The 21,087-nt window shown below is 42.2% G+C and overlaps 1 protein-coding gene and 1 long non-coding RNA gene across 2 annotated transcripts in view; one reads left to right on the top strand and one right to left on the bottom strand.

Moving 5' to 3' along the window:
• LOC142830287 (uncharacterized) overlaps positions 1–21,087 on the top strand; it is a 404,243-nt gene that overhangs the window by 330,969 nt on the left and 52,187 nt on the right. The gene's annotated exons all lie outside the window — the stretch shown is intronic.
• On the bottom strand, positions 14,823–17,346 carry LOC149524037 (uncharacterized). Its single transcript, XM_089779706.1, has one exon. The coding sequence runs from the start codon at positions 16,392–16,394 to the stop codon at positions 15,069–15,071; it is 1,326 nt and encodes a 441-aa protein (XP_089635832.1). The 5' UTR covers positions 16,395–17,346; the 3' UTR covers positions 14,823–15,068.

Genomic DNA, 21,087 nt, shown 5'->3' with positions numbered 1-21,087 from the left:
GCATGCCAGTGCGGCTACTCATGTAAGTAAGGGCTGTCAGATAAGGCAGAATGCAAGCTCTGGAGGCAATATAGTGGATAGCCACTGCCTTGTAATTAAGGTTACATTCAACCAAAAACATGCAAGCAGCTCTCTTTCTTCTAGAAAGCCACCCATTCAGCATTAATTCTGGATACTGAGAGCAACAAATTCTAATAAAGTGACATAAGGTGGAGCATTCCTGATCATTGATGGACTTGCACTAATTGAATGCAACCTGGGATTTAAACACACTAAAGACCGAATACGTTACCTAGCAACTGCTAAAAGATGATTAATTCCTTTATGGGAATCACCTCCACTACTGTAATGTACTAAGTGTATTGAAGCTGAATTTGCTAAATAAAACATTGGAAAAAAGTTTTTAGGGTCACACTGTGTCTTGAAGGTTCTATTTATAACAAGTTTATAAATGAGTAATAAGCAATTATTAGATGTTCTAATACACAATTAATCAACTATTGTGGAATCCAATTAATAGGTTGCTCATAATATCTTTTACTGAAGTTTTATAACCATTTACAATATTCCTTAGTCCTGCCTAAAACATCCATTAATCATCTATTAATTCCTTTATTAACTATTAAGACATGGTCCATTAATATCAAGTGTGATCATTTGTAGATTCATTTTTTAATTTTTTTCTTCCTTGTGGCATTGATTTTATGCTATAAATGTATGCTGGTTTACACCAGCTGAGGATCTGGCCTGTAATGTGGAATTATTTTACTACTGTACCTTGTACTGAAATCAAAGTTTCAGCCAGCCAGATTGTTCACTGAGAGGCAGTCAAACATATAGGAATTAGAGTGTGTAAAGGGTAGTAGCAAGTGAAGGGCCAGTATGCATTCTGAGTACTGTAATGTAAAATAAAGATGAGTTGACCTTTAATTACTGCTGCTGTAGTCTTTGTCTCCCATTGTGCTTAGAGATCAATATATTTGTCAGGATGTTTGTCGATATGTGATAATTTTTTACTTGTCCTAAGACAGCTGAGTTGTTTGGCCTTTTGCAGCCATAAAGTTGAATTTTTTTTCTCCACAATGTTGTTCTGTGGTTTCTCTGCTCTTGTTTCCCATGCCTGCTGTTCTTTCTGCTAATTGCTGTTACTTGCCTAACTAATTATGGTATAGTGGCTAGGGGGCTTTGGTATTGTATTAATGCAAATGATTATTACTGATGTTGTTAGTTTCCTACGATTTGTAGCAAATTTGATTACAGTATAGAAATCGCTTTCAAAAAGGTCTGAGGTAGAATAAATAGTCAATTTCCCTTTAAATGATGAAGATGGAAAAAATTACACTTATCATTACCAGTGAATGCCAACTATGCTAGCATTACCGTCCTATATTTATGCCTAAGTGCTTTTAGGGTTAAATCCATTATTGGCTTTAATGGACTCAGCTCCATTGAATTTAATGGAATTGCACTCATGTTTACCAGTACTGATTCCAGACACTTGGTTTTTATTTTACATTTCGTTTTTAGACTTTTTTGTCGTGTTGCATGTATGAAACTCCTTATTTTCAGTGAGCCAGATTCTTGAGACCCTTCCTCTCACTGGGAAGCATCTTACTCCAACAGTAGCCCACTGATTTCACTGGCTATCTTAATGAAAGCTTCAGGGGGTAGCCAAGTTAGTCTGTACAGGATAAACTTAAAAAACAACAAATGGTCTGGTAGCACTTTATAGACTAACAAAACATGTAGATGGTATATTATGAGCTTTCGTGGGCACAGCCCACTTCTTCAGATGATGTCATTCAACATGAGTAAGGCTATCAGAAGTATTTCTCCCAATGTCTTTACACCAAAGTAACTGTATTGATTTCAATGTTACAGCATCATCTGTAGGGTACCCCAGTGGATATATGTCTACACGGCAATAAATGACCCGCATCTGGCCCATTTGAGCTTGGGCTGGAGTTCTGAAATCCCCATCTCTATTGTCTGTACTGCCATTGTATAGCCTGGAAATCCACATCTCATGAGCTTGAGCCAACTGACCTGAGTTGTGCTGCTTGTCTTTTGCTGGAGCATATCCTGTGCAGTCTGGAAATAAAGACAGTATAATGTCACCAGTACTGATATCTCTGGAACTGTGCCCACAACTCTGTGTTGGACAAGTGAGCTTCTTCCTTGGAGTTTGAGGCTCAAATTCTGCTTGCTCCTGAACAGAAGTCAGCACTCCTCTTCTCCTCTATCACTGAAGTTCCAGTGCTGGTACTCACTGGAGGCTCAGAAACAGTCCAGTGATGGGAGCTTTTGGAGCAGTCATAGCTGGAGTCTTACTATATGCCCATGGTCCTACTGGAACTCAATGGGCATGCACCCAACTTTCAAGTCCTTTCCCTAGTTCCTGTGGCTTTCAGAACTCCCAGGGATACAATATAATGGGACACATGAGGATGTCCAGGAAGCTATCTTCAGTACTGAGCAAAACCCTCAAGATCCCTGCAGGATTTGGAACCTCCATCCACTGTGCTACTGAAGGATTACCTTCATCTCCTTTGGATTCTTTCTCTTAATCACCAGTTGAAATTGGAGTTCCCCAGCATTCCTCATCTCTCCAAGACAACTTCAGGGCTTACTAATACCTTGCACACAGAGTAGCTATCTCTTGATATTACTGTGGAGGTGGTCCAGAAATGTTCTCATGGATTGGTAGAGATTCTAGATTGGGCCTTCTAGAATGGCTTTACTTGTCAAAGCTACCATAGTACAACCTGCAAAATCCTTACGAAAAATGTGACCTTTTCTGTCTTCCCTGGATAAGAGAACCAAGAGAAGGTACCATGTTCTTTCTTAAGGATATGGACATTGATATATCTATCCACTCTTTGCCAGGTTCCTTAGTTGTTTCAGCAGTAAATGAAGATGCTTATCAGAGTTGAACTTCTATTTTCTTTGAAAGCTTGTTTTTGTAGTAGATGTTTTTGATAGAAAAAATTATTCTATCTCTGGCTAGCTATGATTTTTCTCTCTTGGGCAATATACTGAAGTTTTCAGACAAGTTGCTAGAGGAATTCTAGACACTATTAGACCTGGGAAACTTATTGGCTTATATCCTCTGCAAACTTTATTAGACAGGCAATACAGAAGTTTGATGAGATACTTTATAGACTTAAAAAAGGGTTTCAAACTCCCAGCTTATTGGCCATCTACGGGCTGGAGCATATTCACAATCCAGCCCAGCAAGCCTGGTGGCCCAGGAGGATCTTGTCCAAACCTGTCACCCAAACCCTGCCCCTTCCTGTCACCGCCTTGAGCAGAATGGATATGTGCAACACATGTCAAAGAACAACAGATACAGAAAAGGTTGTTAATCTTTTTTTCTCCATTATATGAAAACAAAGATTGATTGCAAACAGAAATGAAATCTTTAAGTATAATAACAATACAATTTGTTTAGAAATGCATAGCTACTTTGAATTAAAGCAATAGACTAGGACATATATTTCTCTACAGTTGAATATTGATTATGATTTTGGCTGGGTGAACTAACATTTTCTCAGATGAAATTACACTAGTGTAGTTCTAATTTCTGACATGTCAACAACAGTAACTTCACTTAGTGGTGTGCTTTTAGGGGTTCACAAGGGGTTTCATTGTGTGTCTTCTCATGTAAAATGTACACATGTTTCTTTTCCTAACAAAGGTTATTTCATACATCTTATTAACCAACTAGGCAAAGCATAGTTTCAGACTATATTTATATTATCCAGAGTTAAGGAGAACATCCTCAAGAAACTGGGCCCAGAATATTTTCCCCAACCCAATGGTGCATCACAATACATATACAGAGAGAACTGGTACAATTTTCAAAAGTTCCTAAGTAATTTAGGAATGTAAATTCTAAGTTCAGAGGAACTTAGGCCAGATTCATCAAGGTGTTTAGACAGAAACAGGATTTTATAAAAATGACTGAGTGAGGCACCTATTTCGCATTGAAAGTTAAAGCAATGAGGTGGTTAACATCCTTGGGGGTTAATAAATCCTATTAGGTGTTTTTCTATATCTCTGGGTACCTAAATATCTGCTAATCAGACCATCAGACTTATGTATGATTTAGCTTCCTTAGTCACTTAAGTGCTTTTGAAAATTTTACTTACTATATCTGTCCTTGAGTTTTTAGAGACTGGTTTGCCCTAAAATGTATCTGGAGTAATTCATTGTACATGATATTGGACTGCTGAGTTGCAGGGGAGGAGCTGTAGAAAATATAGGAGAGCATTGCTCTCCTGTTGCATTTTGCTGATAAATATAAAGCTTTGTGAGAGAACTTCACAGGATGATATAAACCCCGATAGGTTAAATTTATAAGTGGAGTGTCCGTGCTACCAAGCCTGTTGTTTTGAAATAAAAAGCCACTTATTTTGAAATCTGTACGCCTGCTAATAATGCTAATTTAAACATCGTTATTTCAAAATAGCAATAGTGTGGACACTCTGGTACTGCTAATTCGAAATAATTGGCCTCCAGCGGCCTCTCCCAGCGGCAGCTCTGAACACTCTGGCCACACCTGGCATCTCCATTGCTCCCCTCTTTCTGGGGAGCTTAAAAGTACTGGCAGCAGCAGAAGGGCTTGTCCCAGATGGCAAGCTGTGAAAGCCCTGTGCGACACAGCAGCAAACGAGGTAGCCATGAGCAATTGCAACGCTCCAGCCATCCACAATGGTGTCCACATTCCCCAGAGTAATGACCCTCCATTGCAACACTTGGTTGATGGTCTTCACTATTGGTGTGAGCATTGCTCCAACTGTGGATTTCCCCATGCCAAACTAGTTCCTGATTAAAGCAGTAGCTGTCTGGTATGGCAAGCTTCTACAGGGCAATGGCCACGTGCTTCTGCGTGGGGATGGCGGGTTGCATGCGGGTGTCCTGTCACCTGAGGACAGGAACAAGCCACTCGCAGAGCTTGAGGAAGGTGGCTTTCTGCACGTGAAAGTTCTGTAGCCATGGCTGGTTGCCCGATGATGCAGTCCCACCAGTTCGAGCTCATCTCTTGCTGCCAAAAGTGGCATTCTGTGGTTTCCAGGGGATTGAGGGGCTTGCACAGCAGCAGGAGCACCAGAACCTGGGTGGGCAGGGTCTGCAGTCCATGCTGAGGTTCATCCTGCAGGTCCTGGTTCTCATCCTGCTGGAGCAGCATGCTAGCAATCTAGAAGTACTGCACCATGAAGTGCACCACGAGGCCTGCCAGTATAGCACTGCAAGGAAAACCAGAGCTTGAGAATGCATGTGTCCCAAAAGGGAGGGGAGGCAGCGGAGGAGTGGCTCAGGAGATGAGGCCATAGAGAGGAGCCCCTGAAAGCGCAAGTCTCAGCTTGCCTGAGCAAGCAACCACAGAAAGTATTCTCCTGCTGGTGCCCTCCCCAAAGTGCTTCCGGGGACTCAGTTCGAGGCAGGTTCCAATCAGTATGGATGTGCTATTTCAAAATAATTTAACAAATTTTGTTGCTTCCCTGTAGTGGGGACATGCTATTTTGATTATGTTAAATCAGGAGTTATGTTGATTTTAGTAATTTTTTAAATAATTTCCTAGTATAGGCATGGCCTAAGAGACAGAGCAATGTCCTTCACCCTCCCTTTTTGTCCAACATCGGACACATGTGGGCCCACAAGAAAGAGTGTGTATTCCATGTTTAAGAAAGTCACATCTCTGTTCTTGTGTATATTCTGTCCAGACTCATGGAAGCATTTGTGGCTGAGTCAGAAATATCTCTGGGTACTTCTGCAGAGGTGGAGTCCTGATGCATTCCTTTATCGCTACAATTTTGGCTCTGGTGTAATATTAACAATGTAGTTTTTTCTATGGGTTATCCCGAATTGCTAAAATCTGTGTTAAACAATGCATGCAGTGATGAATTGCTATGTGATTCAGGTTTAGAGGATGTTTAAGGAACATTTCTATTTATCAACAACAGGGAAAATTGTGCAGTCACCTTTGCTTTTATTATAATTTTTATATAGTCAGTATATCTTGCTTGCGTAATAGGCCTGAGCCTCATTGCACATGATACACAAATTCCTGCCAAGATACTGCTGGTCTATCCCTCTCTCTGGGGTATTTCTAAGGTGCCTGTCATCTCGCTATCTAGCTTATAAACACTAGTACAAGCTCTACATTGACAGTGCTTGCAGGATTGGAGCTCATATTGATTTAAGCATTTTCAACAAGGAGGAAGTACATTATTTCTATAAAATCGTAGAAATAACATTTCTTGAAACAAAAAAAGCAATGGGCCAACATCTCCTGTGGAATTCATTAAGATTAGAATGACAGCAGCAAGCAGGTGTTTGAGTGGGTTTTAAGGTACATTGATCTTGAATTCATGTCTACAGCTACCTACAAACCACCCAGAGTTCTGCTGAAAGTTACTAGAGCAGAAGGACTCCAGTCCTTGTTGTCAGAAAGCTGATTGTCCTGATTGATACTCAGCTTCTGTATAAACCAAGAATAGAAAGATTTCAAATTTGTCTCTTTCTCCTTGTAATGTGACCGTGACTCTTCCTGCCTCTCAACTCTCACCTCTATGTTTGCCCTCTGGTCTGTCTCCGACTCTGATCTTCTGGTATATGACCGGGCCTGACTCTTAATTTAACTCTTAGGTAAGACTGCCCATGTCTTGGTCCTGACCCAGGAAGCCAATGGAATAACTTGAGCATGGGCCTGGTGGTATCATGGCAACCCAGCCACATTCTGTTTCAGCTGGAGCCTGTGCTGCATCAGATTCAGACAAAATCAGTTACTGTGTCAAAACTATTGTCCATGATCCGGGATTGATATTGCTCTCCCTGAATTAAGTGATAAATATTGCATTTTAATGAAAGCATCATTTTAAAGGGACTAGATTTAGGCCCAGTATTTATGGTCCCAGTTGACTCTAACATGTTTGCTGTGTAGCTTGCCTATTTCCTATTTTCCCCTGATTTCAGATATACTAAAACACTTGCCATTTCCCCTCTAGTCTCAATATGCTGAGTGCTTACAGAATCTATTTTTCTCATTTTCGTTAACTTTATTAACAAAGATGGCAGTAGGTTTGGAGCATGATTGAGAAGATAGATCCAGATTTTAGAGTACAAATCAGAGCCACTTAAAATAGCTTCAAGGTTATCCCAAGGTAGAGATCTTTCAGAACTTGCACAGCTGCACTCGGGCTAAAGTTAATTACTACAAATACTTCAAGGAATTACGCTGTTTATAAAACTGGAGAGAATGCAGCCATGAGAAGCCAGCTCCAGGAGTAACTGTGCAAAACCAGGCAAGAAAATTATTAGGAAGATTGACTTTCTGTTGTAATGCATCTTTATTAGAAAAATTGTTTTCAGTAATCTACAATGTATGGCACCTTCCCCATCAACCAAGCCGCTGCTTTTGAGATACATGTTCCAGTTCTATTATTACCTATTGATAGATCATGTGCTTTTTGTCTCATGCTTTTATTGTATTTAAACAATATATTTATATTCCTACGAAGTTTCATCCATCTTTGGGAGTTCCTGCCCTGCACTGCAGCTCTCCAAATAGGACAGAAAAAATTATAAAGGGCAAGAACAGTACCCAGTAAGTTCCTATGCTGTTGACTACATGAACACAGAGATTAGGAAATGAAGGCATGAACAGTGAAATGAATTGGATGCTTTTGGATACTGTTCCATCTTTGACTTCTCATGACATAAACAAACCACAAATACCAATTATAAGGGGTGGTGAAAGGATGTTCTCACTGCATGACGTAGATGGAAAGGGTCTAATTAAACTTGGAGGAGAGCCAGAGCTCTTAAGGCCCACTGACTGATAAAGCCTAGCTGAGAGAGGAACTGAGCTAGGCAAAAGGAAAAGAAATTGGTGGTTAAGACTGACTGAAGTTAGAAAGGCCTCGTGTCTTACTCTGAGCTTAGAAAGGGAAAGGAGGAACAAAGGAAGAGAATAGGAACCTAGACCTGAGGGAAGGGTGCACCCAAAGGAGGGTTGGGAACAGCAGTGGGGTCTGGGAGTGAATAGACCAGGGAGCGTGCTGAAGAAAGGATCCCTGTGCTGGAACGTGGAGTAATGTGTAGGCCTGAGTTTCACTACCAGCTACTGAGGGAAGTGGAATAGTGTGTACAGTGGAATGGATGATTTCCTGAGATAATCAGTTCAGTGGGACTTGGATACCCTTAAAGGGAAGGATTATAATGACCTGGTTGGAGGGCCATGCTATGAAGAAGTATCTTGAATGATGAAGAGTGGAGTAACCTGACAGAGGTCAGGTCTACACTAGAGGACAAAGTCATATTAAGATATGTAAAGCAGCTATGTGAATAGCGTAGCTGGAGTCGACATACCTTAGTTCGAATTTCTGTAGTTTCCCCGCTGCAGGAGATAGATGGGAGAAACTCTCCTGTTGACTTTCCTTACACTTTGCAACTCAGTGGAGTAGTGGAATCAAAGGGGGGGGCGTAATCAGAGGTTGAATTAGCAGGTCCTTACTTGATCCTCTGCATCATTGATCTCCTGATAATTGAGACAAGGTCTGAGGGAGGGGACGTCCAACTGATGGTGAGCTAATTCGCAAATGAAGTACAAGGATTTATCAGGCGAAGCAGTGAGATCCATTACAGGTGGAAACTATTGTTTACTACCGTACAGTCAATGGATGAAGAAAAGTTATTTGTTGTCATTTAAGCATTTAACTTGTAATATTAAGAATCTTATTACAAAAACACCAGGACTTTGAAAGCTGAATGGATAAATTGTAAAGCTTGACGAAATAGGAAGGAAACATTCAGAATTTAATCTAAGTAAGATGCCCATGTCACAGTATTTGAGCAAAATATATTTCATAAGCAGGGTTAGAATGTTATATGGCATTAGCCTGCTATCATATTTATTTTCTTCCTTCATTTAACAATTTAAATTTCATTTATATAGACTATATGAAGCACTGTATTTGGACCTTAATGTGGCCATAGTTGACTCTGAGGCTGTGTCCAGACTCAGGGGTTTTTTCGAAAAAAGTAGCCTTTTTTCGAAAAAAACTTCACCTGTGTCTAGACTGCAGCCGTGTTCTTTTGAAATTAAATCGAAAGAATGCGGCTTTTCTTTCGACGGCGGTAAACCTAATTTCACGAGGAAGAACGCCTTTTTTCGAAAGTGCTCTTTAGAAAAAAGGCGTTCTTGAATGCAAACGGGTTTTTCGAAAGAGAGCATCCAGACTGCTTGGGTGCTCTCTTTTGAAAAAGTGGCTTGCTTTTTCGAAAGTTCCGCTTGCAGTCTAGATGCTCTTTTTTGAAAGAGGCTTGCAGTCTAGACATAGCCTAAGATACTATCTTCCTTTTTATAAAACCTATTAAAGAAGGCTAATCAAGGCATTGTTTTATCACTGGGCTACGTGAGGTATTTACGAGTACAGATGATATCGCACGGGACTTGTGTATGCATATATTTATGGTAAATTAGAATGTTCTAAAACAAGAATTATAAAATCATACTCCTAGATCTCCAGGCAATGGGATTCCACAAAGTAATGTATTACTGGCTTAGACTTTCTGGAGGAGAAAAACTCAAATATTCAAAAGCTTCAGGAGGTAGCCTAGTTAGTCTCTACAGCAGTGGTTTCCAACCTTTTTAAGCCTAAGATCACTTTTTTAATTTAAGCGCAATCCAAGATCTACCTCATACCCAAATATCCTTGCCCCGCCTCCTTTGTACTCCTTCTTCGAGGCCCCACCCCTGCTCACTCCATCCTCCCTCCCTCCCCCATCTTCCCTCACTTTCACAGGCAGGAGCAGCAGGTTGGAGTTCAGGCTCTTGTCTTGGATTAAGGGATTTGGAGTGTGAGAGGGGCTCTGAGCTGAGCTTGGGGCAGGCAGTTGGGGTTCCAGAGAGGGATTCCAGTTGGGGTGCCAGAGAGAGATTGGTGTAGGTTCTGGCAGGAGGTTTGGGTTCAGGGGTGCTCAGGACAAGGGAAGGGGATTGGGGTATAGGAGGGGGGTTCATGATGTCAGGGACTCTAACCCAGACGGCTCGGTTCGTTGTCTGACCGCAAAGAGACAGGCAACACCAGCAAAGTCCAATCACAAGCTCTTTATTGAAGAGTGCACACAACAATAGAGAGCGGCCCGTCTCCAAAGAGAACCAGCCCCGATTTTAGTAACAGGTAGGCTTATAAAGACAGTTCCGTCGCGTCATAAGCTCTTCACCCAAGCCACTTACCCCCCTTTCTAGAAACTTTTAATATCTATGCCTATCTTAGCCAACTATACATTGTGGCCAAAAGCGCTTCATAATGCATCAGTAACTTTCTTATCAATCACAAAAGGCAGGTACCAGGAACAAGGAGACAAAAGAGTCGGGTACAAACAAAGGGCAAAAATAGGGAGGTAAGATTAGCGAAGAGGAACAAAAACAGGGAGTTACAGACCAGTTCCCAAAGCAAGCCATTCTACTTACAGTAGGTACAAATATATAATTTATCACTCATCTTACTTTATAACCTAAGCCAGCATGGAGGGTGCGCCTCTGTTTGAACCACATTTCTGCTTCTGGTCAAAAATACCCAGAGGCCTCCGTGATTAGCCTTTGCTAACTTTCCTTAGCATAACGTTGACCAGGCCTTGTTTTCCTGGTCCCAACAATCCCCCCTTTGTCCCTGGAGTTCCCTATGGGACTCCTGGGACACCCAGAATAATCGGTACCTACTTTTTAATGGTACACAATTTAGTACCAATCCAGCATCCACAGCGGATCATAACATACAGCACAAGTAACCCACAAATAATAACTACAGCACTACGAATCAAATTATGGAGCCAGCCCCCTATGTTTGGAAACCAGTTAAATAAGCTACTCCACCAGGAATCTCCTTTTTCTCCTCCATGATCCCTCGCCACTTGCACAAGGTGCTTTGCTCTGTCCCAGGTCGCGTTATAGACATCAGGAATGTACACACAACACTCTTGTCCTATCAAGGCACACGTTCCTCCCTGAGAGGCTAGCAGAATGTCCAGCGCTAAGCGATTCTGGAGAACCATTTGCCGGATTTTTTTCTGTTCAGTAGCCAAATCAGTTAACGCATCAGCAGTGGTATTTGCCATTATTTCCAGAATCCCTTGAAGCCTCATTATTCCCTCTCCTAACCTCCAGGTGGCTCCCCCACAAGCAAGGGGGAATCCTGCACAGGCCCCTGTCCAATCATTTAATGCTCGCCAAGTAAGAGGGCGAGATTCCTTAGCATCGGTCTCTGCATCTCGCATGTTTCTGATCTTTCCTATGGGGAGGTGAGACCGATATACTATTGGGGGCTCTAACCACGCTAGGTAGCAGGATCCAGTCCAGGAGTGGGGGAGTATCAGGTAGGCCTTATCTCCACACACCCAGTATACTCCAAATAAGGGAGTGTTCCATGGTGCCCAACTACGAGGAGCAACTGGTGCTAGGAGACTATCAGGAAAATAACAAGCACAAAGCAATCGGTGACCAGGTCCCTGATCACAGTGAGTGCAATTTAAGGGAGAGCAGTTATAAGAGTAATTTGCCTGAGTCGGGACACACAAGGAAGGGTCTATTGTCATCCATGTAGGGAGAAGTGAAATAGAGATTCCATTGAGGATCAGATATTTTGATTTCTTTCTTTCAACCTGATTCCCGTGACGGGAGATATTGTATTGTATTTCTATCCTTTTAAATTGGTACCCAATATGTGAGGTATTATAATAGATTTCACACTGACTTTCACCAACCCATAAAGTATTGACTGTAGGGGATCCCCGAAGGAGGCACCATTTACCGGGTCGTTGCCAGACCAACAGGTAGTTACCGGTATGGATTCCGGCATTTGCCCAAGTTATATTCTGAGTGCCTAAGGGATCTTTCCATGAAGGAGTCCAAGTCATATTTGCTGCGCTAAGGGCAATGGGAATCATGAGAAGGCCCTTTTGACTATCGGTTGGCATTAAGGAGCATACCCAGCAAGATAAGTTATATAATGCAGGCATGCGAGTTTTCATTTCATGAGCAAAACGTAGGAAGGTATTAGCCTCTGATACCCTTATATTCCATACCACCAAAAGAGCAAGGCAACAAATAAAAGACAAAGTAACACACAGAGGACCCCGTAAATATAACCATGCCATTTTTCAGCAAAGGGGCACCACCGATCTAAGTCCTTTTCAGCTGAAGCTTCAGGTCGCCCAAAGGGGTGGCAGTCCATTTGCCTTGGGAGCTAAAATCGTCTGCTTCTGGTTCACCCGTTTCGCGGTGGGGTGAACTAGCGCGGCTCCTTCGATGTCCGACGTCGTCTGCTTCTGAGGAACCCTTTACCTGGTCAGATTCCCTGGCGGTGCTCCTCTTGACCCTGGTATGATGAATCCAGGTGGGAAGTTCTTTAACCCGAATGGCAGTACGGCTTACCAGGAAAGTCTCAAAAGGACCAAACCACTGAGGCCGAAGCGGAGTCTTATACATTTTTACCCACACAGAATTACCTTTATCACTGGAGATCACAAGGTGTATTCTTCATAATGGGATGTAATGATTTAGAAGTTTCTTTGCCACTGTGATGGCATCAGTTTTCCTGCAGGGAATAAGCTTTTACCCATCCCCAAAACAAGCAAACAATCACCAGCACATATGCAAAAGATTGACATTTAGGCAGTTGAACAAAATCCATTTGTAAATTTAGAAATGGTCCCAAAGGCGGAGGTCTGGTTGCCAAAACTGTCTTTACAGGTCTACCCTTGTTGTGGGCTTGGCAGACAGGGCAAGCCAGACAATAATCCTTGGCTGCTTGGGAGAATTTGAGAGCAAACCAATTTTGTTTTACCTTTTGCCAACGTACAACAATTTATGGCGCACGGAGGCAAGGTGAGGTAGCAAGACCACTGGGGCAACAATGTGGCCATCAGAGCTGCACCAGTAGTGGTCTGGGTGCAAGGTGCACCCTGCCAGTCTCCACTCCTGCTTTTTCGACTCTGGGCTTGGTCTTGCAGGAGGGCCAGTTCTGAAAGAGATGGCAAAGGAGCTGGCAATCATAGGAGAGAAGGGAAAAAACAGCAGGTAGAGGAGCAGATTCCACTACGTTCCAGACAGTACAACCTGCAGAGCCTGTTACCAAAACTCCACTAAAATTATAGAAGCAAAAAACCATTTGTGTAAAGCACAAAGTTAAAATTATTTAAGGGACTTAAATTATTTTTTCATTAAAACAACCATGTTTGAAATACATATATCACAATTAGGACACACGACAACTTTGGATAGAACACAGAACACAAACTTATTGTGTTATGACACAGAACCATGGTTCTTCTTCACTTACTTTTTAGCAGACATAAACGCTTTTTGATTATCTGAAAGACAAAGAAAACACTTCTACCCACATTGGGGTGGTGCATTATATTTTAGAATACTTTTTCTTTACAGATTTTCTTTGTTAGTTTTGATCAGCCTGCTGTTACCCAATGGTATGCTTTTGTTTTGCACACCAGCTTCAGAGGGTTTAAGTAAATTACTTTATTGTTCAATTAAGTTAAATATGACATACCTCAGTTTTCCTTTTGTACTGCAGACCAGACTTTTTTTTTTAAATGTGTGAAGCTTCAAATGATTTACTGCTACAGAAACTCTTTCTTAGAACAAGGTGCTTGCTAGTTACTATTCCAGCAAGCAAAAAAAGTTTTGTTTTTTTTTCTTCTTGAAAAGAATCATATACAATGTTACAGGCTTACTTATGGGGGACAATGCCCCCCCCCTTTCCAGAACAGACAGGCAGTTTGCAGACACACACAACCTTGGATCTGAAAGCAAACCAGAAGTGCTATCAGCTCAGCCTTAAACGGAAACACCGTGAAGTTTCTGGGCTTGGATTTTTAAAACAGTAATTAGTTTCCTTGGAAGACAAATGCAACCGGCAGGTGTGCAGGTTTTACAAATTTACAATGTATAGATTTCATTCTTTTGTACCAATAACCAGTTAAGTTCCAGTAAAATTTCTTATTTCTTTTTAATAGATTTAAGAAAGTGTCTGTAGCCAAATGTTTAAACTTGATTGTTTCTTTGCCTAGATGATTAAAAGAGGCTACAAGAAACAAGGAATCATTTTAAAGCAGGGTTCCTTTTACATATTACAACAATTGCTTAATTTCATCCACTCTCCCACAGAGTCACTTCTCACCTTCACATACCCTTTAATCACTTGACATAGTTCTTCCAAAGAAAACGTTCCTCATTCCCAATGACGCTTTAATGTTTGCTCTACCTTCCTTATTCCTTTCACTACACCTATAGGGCTCCAAACTTCTTGCCTTCCCCTTTCACATGCTTTTCCCTTCTTATGGTCCATCCTGATTTCTGCTAAATGATGTCTTCCAATGACACAAGTCTGTTCAGTATTAATTTGGTAAGGAGTGTGGACTTTCCAATTAGCCCCCCACACCTCCTGATTCCTTTCAGTTATTTTTCGTGTTTCCTCTTTATCTGTGTATGCGGCATAAAAGGGAGAGGAGTGATGTTGTGCCGAATTCCCCCCCCTCAAGCTTGGTTGATACGGGTGTGCCAACAAAGAAATCCCTTTTTCCTACTTCTTGTGCATTATTTTTGGCACATAGGTGCTGCAGCTCTCACTGCAGGGCAGATTTTTTTTGCTTTTTCTAAGCTTCACTTTCATCCCTCAGGGCTTTAATTTTTCTCTTTTCCAATTTGTTAAATGCTTACAGGTCCTTGAACCATTATGCATATACATATAGTACGCAAGGGTGCCTTTCAGCAGTGTAGGGAAATGTTTAGACTAATCCCCACCTAAACTAACTCTACACACTCCAAAGAAAGAGTCTGCCGGGTCTAGAGTGTCAGACCTTAGCAGCTCATGAAATAAGGAGAGTTGTCACTTCCTCACATATCCGCTGAGTCTTGAGGTTCAGCTGACCCACTACCTTAGTCTTGAAATCAGGGTTTGGTCTGAAAGGACATTCCCTTTTCCAGTGTCCTGCCTTTTCACAATAGTGGCACTCATTACGACCAGGGTCACACTACCTTCACATCCTCATCCTCTTGCTATTTTACCCCTTCCTCTTCCAATAGGTCCTCCCTGGTTATTATGACTCCACCCGGGGCCCCCTCCTCTGCCTCCTGCTACAGCCACTGACAACAAGGATACTTGATCCCTCATATCCTTTTGTTTTTCTTTCCTTCTCTCTCTCTCCCTCCTTTCCTCTCTTCCATTATAAACCCGCGTCGCAATGCTAACTATTTCAGGTAGGGTTTTCCCTTGCATACCATCCGGATGTTCCCTAAACCTTTTTGCAATATCCTCTGCACACTGTGCCATAAAAACCATTTTTATCATCTCCCTTCCATGCTCTGTATCAGGATCTAAGCTACCATGCTTCCGGATCTCATTTGTTAATCGAGTACAAAAATCAGAAGGATGTTCATTGGGAAACTGAATACAAGCTGTTACTTTGCCCCAATTAGGGGTTACTTCCCCTGCCGCTTTTATTCCATGCAAAATAGCTTGTCTATAACGACTCAAATTTCCCCTTCCCCCATCATTATTAGGATCCCAAGTAGGTTCAGCACTGGGCAAGGTTCCCCATGCCTGATCTTGGTAATATGTTCTCGCCTTTTCCTTAACCTTCTGTCTCTCGTCTTCAGTGAGGAGAGTGTCTAGTAACTGATTCACATCAGCCCAGTTTGGTAAGTGGGTAGAGAAAATAGTACGGAAAGTTCTTTCCACCGCCTCCGGGTTATCCCGGAGGCGTGGCAGAGAGCACTGCCAATTTAGTAAATCAGCAGTTGAAAATGGGGCATGAGTATATACAAATGTAGCTTGCCCATTATTCTGGGGAATGGGATAAACTCGAAGCGGATACTGAGAGGACTCTCCAGCCCCCTCTGTTTTTCCCGAACCAGTCCCAGAGGAGGTCTCCCCCATTTTCCCATCCTCCTCTTGTAACCTGGGACTTTGTCTCCGTGGTATCCGCATCGGACGATACCAGTCTTCCTCCGACTGGGTCTCAGGGGCATAAGGTGGAGGGAGCTTGATAGGTCCCCCCATACTAACAGCCTGCAAGGCCACTTCCCTCTCTTTTGGGTTATAATTGTACCATACAAATAGATACGCCATTTGTCCGGGCCTAAGATTAACCAATATATCCCTAAGGGCATTCATTCTTTCTACGGAAAAGGTTCCGCAATCTGGCCAATCATTATCCGGGGACAAATGAGCGGTAAGGGAAGGCCACTGAATTTGGCATAAATCTTTCATCCTGGACTTAGCTAAACCGGTTGTTCCAGAGATACCCTTCCAATCTCTGAGTATCAGGGACAACGGGGCGTCCCCCGGGCATGAGCTGCCAGCCTGTCCCATTTCCCACGGTTAAGGGACTCTAACCCTCTAACCCGAGCGCTCACTTACCTGTCCAGGGACTCTAACCCCGAACACTCCAGGGACTCTAACCCCGAACACTCCAGGGACTCTAACCCCGAAGACCTGGATCCTACTCAACGGGTAGGTCGACGTTGCTGGATTTCTACGGGCTCTGGCTGGTTCACAGGACACGCCTTATCGCCGATGCAGGGATCAGTTCACCGGGCAAGGCTCCTCAAAACCGGAGGATGCGCGCTGCATTGCATCGGAGTCCAATCCTGCACCGGAGAGTCAGACGAGTCCCATCTGGGGTGCCAAATCTGTCAGGGACTCTAACCCAGACGGCTCGGTTCGTTGTCTGACCGCAAAGAGACAGGCAACACCAGCAAAGTCCAATCACAAGCTCTTTATTGAAGAGTGCACACAACAATAGAGAGCGGCCCGTCTCCAAAGAGAACCAGCCCCGATTTTAGTAACAGGTAGGCTTATAAAGACAGTTCCGTCGCGTCATAAGCTCTTCACCCAAGCCACTTACCCCCCTTTCTAGAAACTTTTAATATCTATGCCTATCTTAGCCAACTATACATTGTGGCCAAAAGCGCTTCATAATGCATCAGTAACTTTCTTATCAATCACAAAAGGCAGGTACCAGGAACAAGGAGACAAAAGAGTCGGGTACAAACAAAGGGCAAAAATAGGGAGGTAAGATTAGCGAAGAGGAACAAAAACAGGGAGTTACAGACCAGTTCCCAAAGCAAGCCATTCTACTTACAGTAGGTACAAATATATAATTTATCACTCATCTTACTTTATAACCTAAGCCAGCATGGAGGGTGCGCCTCTGTTTGAACCACATTTCTGCTTCTGGTCAAAAATACCCAGAGGCCTCCGTGATTAGCCTTTGCTAACTTTCCTTAGCATAACGTTGACCAGGCCTTGTTTTCCTGGTCCCAACAATGACTGGGGTACCTCAGATGGCTCCTGGGTGGTGGTGCAGTGGGGCTAAAGCTCACCCCTGCCCTGGCCCTGCACTACTCCCAAAAACAGCCAGTGAACTTCCTCCCATGGCCTGCTGTGCCCCCCACCCTGATCTGTGGAGATAGGATACAGGGTGGAAGAGGATGCACCTTGACATCATCACCCCTATTCTCCCTCCCCTGCCCTGTATAGCAAGCAGGAGGCTCCTGGGGGTGGGAGGAGGCAGCTCCAAGGCAAACAGCAGGAGACACGCAGTAGTAGGGGGAAGGGGCAGTTGAAGTGCCGGCACTTGATAGCCTCTTGGCCAAACCAGTCAGGATCACCTGTCAGAGGCTCCAAGATCTATCCCGATCTACTGGTTGGTGACCAATGCTGTACAGGATAAACTTAAAAAATCACTGTTTTAAAAGATCTTCAAGTGGTTGTCTTGTCACAAATCAATTCTAATAGCCAAATACACAGAGAGGCCTTGGAATTACAATTCATTTACAAATTCAGTTCTCACTCTGATAGCCTACTACTCAATCCTGATAATGGATGGCGGGGACATTATCAACCTAACTTTCAATGAAGGTGTCAACAGCTCTTTGTCTGTGTAGATTCTTGTCTTAATACCCTTCCTATCTATTTGCTATCCTTTGATCCTTATCTACTTCTTTTAACTATCCAATCTTTAGATGCTTACTGATCACCAGTTCTGTCTATTTGGTTTTCCCTTTGATGTTTTCCTGCCCTCTGCTCCTTATATCCTGCCCCCTTCTATTTTTCCTCCCCCCCCCCTTCTCCCCTATTTATTTTGGATCTGCACATTCTAAATACAAAACTCCGGTTCTGAAGAAGTGTGCCCATGAAAGCTCACGATACCATCTACATGTTTTTTTAGTCTATAAAGTGCTATCAGACCATTTCTTTTTTTTTAAGTTTATCAAAAAAAATAAAATTAAAAACAGGTGAAAACTAGTAATTTTTATTTTAAACTCCATTTGCTGTGCATTGGATCGCTTTCTTGGGCAACTTATAAATAAATTAAACAATTAGGAAAATCTGATTAACTCTTTTCACCAACAAAAATTCATTATTACTAATAATCACAACACTATGACATTTGGCGTGCCACCATATTTCCCTATATTTGTTTGGTAGGGTGCCCTTTATTCCATGTTATGGTAGCTATAGGCAAATTATGACTCCAGAAGATGTTTATTAGGGAGTTATACCCCTTCTTGCTCGAATACCTTGATTTTGTTGGAAGTTCACCATTTTTATTTTAATACTAAGAACAACAGTTTCTCAGGGTTGGCCAAATTTTATTTTCTCTCATAGTCAAACCATTGAATTGAAAGTAAGTTAGTAATAAAACACAGCTATTGTTCTTCATTGTACCCAACACAGAACCATAGCTCTAAATAGCAATTTGTACCCATCTCTGTGTTTCTGGATTATAAGGTTCAGATTCAGACCCTCTCATCCAATTTAGTTCCATCTGTTTTCCAATCCAAAACAGGCAGGAAGCTGTGAAACAACCCCTCTATCCCGCACAAGACTATCTGGCAGACAAATACTCTTTTTTTTGGTCACTATCAATATATTTCACCAGCACTTATAGCATAACACAACTCAATTGGGTGGCTAATTTAACATACTTCTCAATTCCTAGGGATGTTCACAATTTTTTTTTCAAACTAGAAAATAAAGTATTTGCTTTGCATTTCAATTATCAAGTTCAAATCAGATTGGACGCATATTTCAACATCAGTTTAAATAGATCTTTGCATGTGCTGCTATGGAAATGCTGTGTGTGTTGCTCCTCCATAGCCCTGGTTCTGTGCAGCCCTTAGATTTATTTATTAAAACACATGTGTGATGGGAAGAGCAAGACTCTGTGGGCAGAGGAAGTCCTGCCCCTCTTCCCAGAATGGGCATGTTCCAAGTGCTGGAGCAGTGGAGCAGGTCAGTTGGGGAGGGGGGATCTCCAGAGGGGAAGGAGCTGAGGCCGGAGCCCCTGAGCTGCCCCTGCAGCAGCAGCTGCCCCAGAAGCAGCAATCCCAGCAGCAGCCTCAGCCACCCCAGGAGCAGTGACCCCGGTAGGACCCGCTTCGGCCGCAGCTCCAGCCCTGACCAGGGAGGCCATCCACAAGGGCCAGACATGCTGAGTAACACCCCGAAAGCTGAGCAGCTCTGGGGATGGTAGGAAGTGGCCCAGGGTGGAGGATTGTCCTCCAGGAGCTCAGTGCACTTTGGCTGGAACCCACGCTGAAGTTTCCCATAGCTTCCCATGGCTTTTCTGTGCAATTCTTAACTTAGCTTTTTTTGTATATGTGAAACGTTAAGGCTAAGATGTCATTTCCATGACAGTGCTATGTAAGAGGCCTCAGTCATGTGAGTAAAAAATCTCAATCACCCAGTGTGTGATATTGGACTAAAGGCTTTAGATTTCCTTACCCTACATCTGCCTGCAGCACTTAGTGAAATGATTAATTTCTCATGAGTGATTCTGTCAGCATACTTGGATGTAATTATTACATTTCAAAGAGTCACACCCACACAGCATTCCACACTGTGAAAACAACAAATGTTTTCCTATATCTAAGAATATTTGAAATGCTGAGCCACATAGAGACTTCTTTCCTTTCTCATCATTCACGTTGTCCTTTCACAGACAGTAACGCAACTGGGCTTAGAATATAATATGACAAACAGCTACAGCAATATAAAAGGGCTCTTCAGAACTGTTGCTTTTATCATACTCTGTTCTTCAGGGTGTTTCTCTAGTCTAAATTTTTTACAAGGCTCAAATTCTCCTGTGCAATTATGGAACTTGTAATTCTCTTTGGAACTCTAAAATATTTAAAGTATTTTGTCCAAAACCAATTTTTATTATCTGCCAAAACTGCAAACTAACATGTCACAAAAAATATTCAGTGTCATTAAAATAGCTGTTTAATATGAATGCTGTTAAAAGGATACTGTAACAAGCTTTAATTAAAAAGAGTAATTAGTATTTAAGATGCATTGTGAATTACCTCTTAGATAGTATTTGGGATGATTTTTAATCGGCCCTACAAAGGAATTTTATTAGCTTTCATCTTTACAGAAACCAGGAATAATACTAAGTAATCGTATTTGTTCTGTGGATCTAAAATACGTAACCACGTTTGGTGTAATATACTGTTTTATCAGTGTATTTATTTTTACTATATAAATATGAACATTTGCCATTTTACAATGAATGCAACATACAAAGACACATGTTGTGATGGTCTTTTTTGCCCTCGGTAGTGTTGGCTTTGCTAAAAAATTGGCCACAAGAACTTACTATAGTCTGAAAAGACACTTGTATGGGGTTTGCCTTATTGGAATTCCCAGTTTATTTCCTTTGGCTCTTTTCAGTGATGGTCTTGGTGAACCTCATTTGCCTTAAGTTTCTTTGTGCCTTGTTGGTGTTGTATGGGAAAGTATAAGATTGCTTTACAGAGAGAGCAAAGAAACCGTTGCTCTCCTCCATCCTCTCCTGATACGGCTACCCTCATATGGGAAGAATGAAGGTGATTCCATTACAAAGAAAAAGAAGCTGTTGAGGTAGTTTTGAGTTTGAATAATGGGGGTTGAAAAACAAGCACCATTGACAAAATGGAGCAGAAGGAGGTGGGGCTAATGCCTTCCTTCACAATAGCACAGTAATGAGTGCATGCTTCTGCAATAGTCCTTGCTTTGG

This window comes from Pelodiscus sinensis, chromosome 7 (genome assembly GCF_052426305.1).
Source record: "Pelodiscus sinensis isolate ZL-2025 chromosome 7, ASM5242630v1, whole genome shotgun sequence".
NCBI classification, from domain to species: domain Eukaryota; kingdom Metazoa; phylum Chordata; order Testudines; family Trionychidae; genus Pelodiscus; species Pelodiscus sinensis.
This window is presented reverse-complemented; position numbering and strand designations above follow the sequence as displayed.

Coding starts and splice junctions, on each gene's coding strand:
- LOC149524037 (XM_089779706.1), bottom strand. CDS start 16,394: ATGGGACAGGCTGGCAGCTCATGCCCGGGGGACGCCCCGTTGTCCCTG.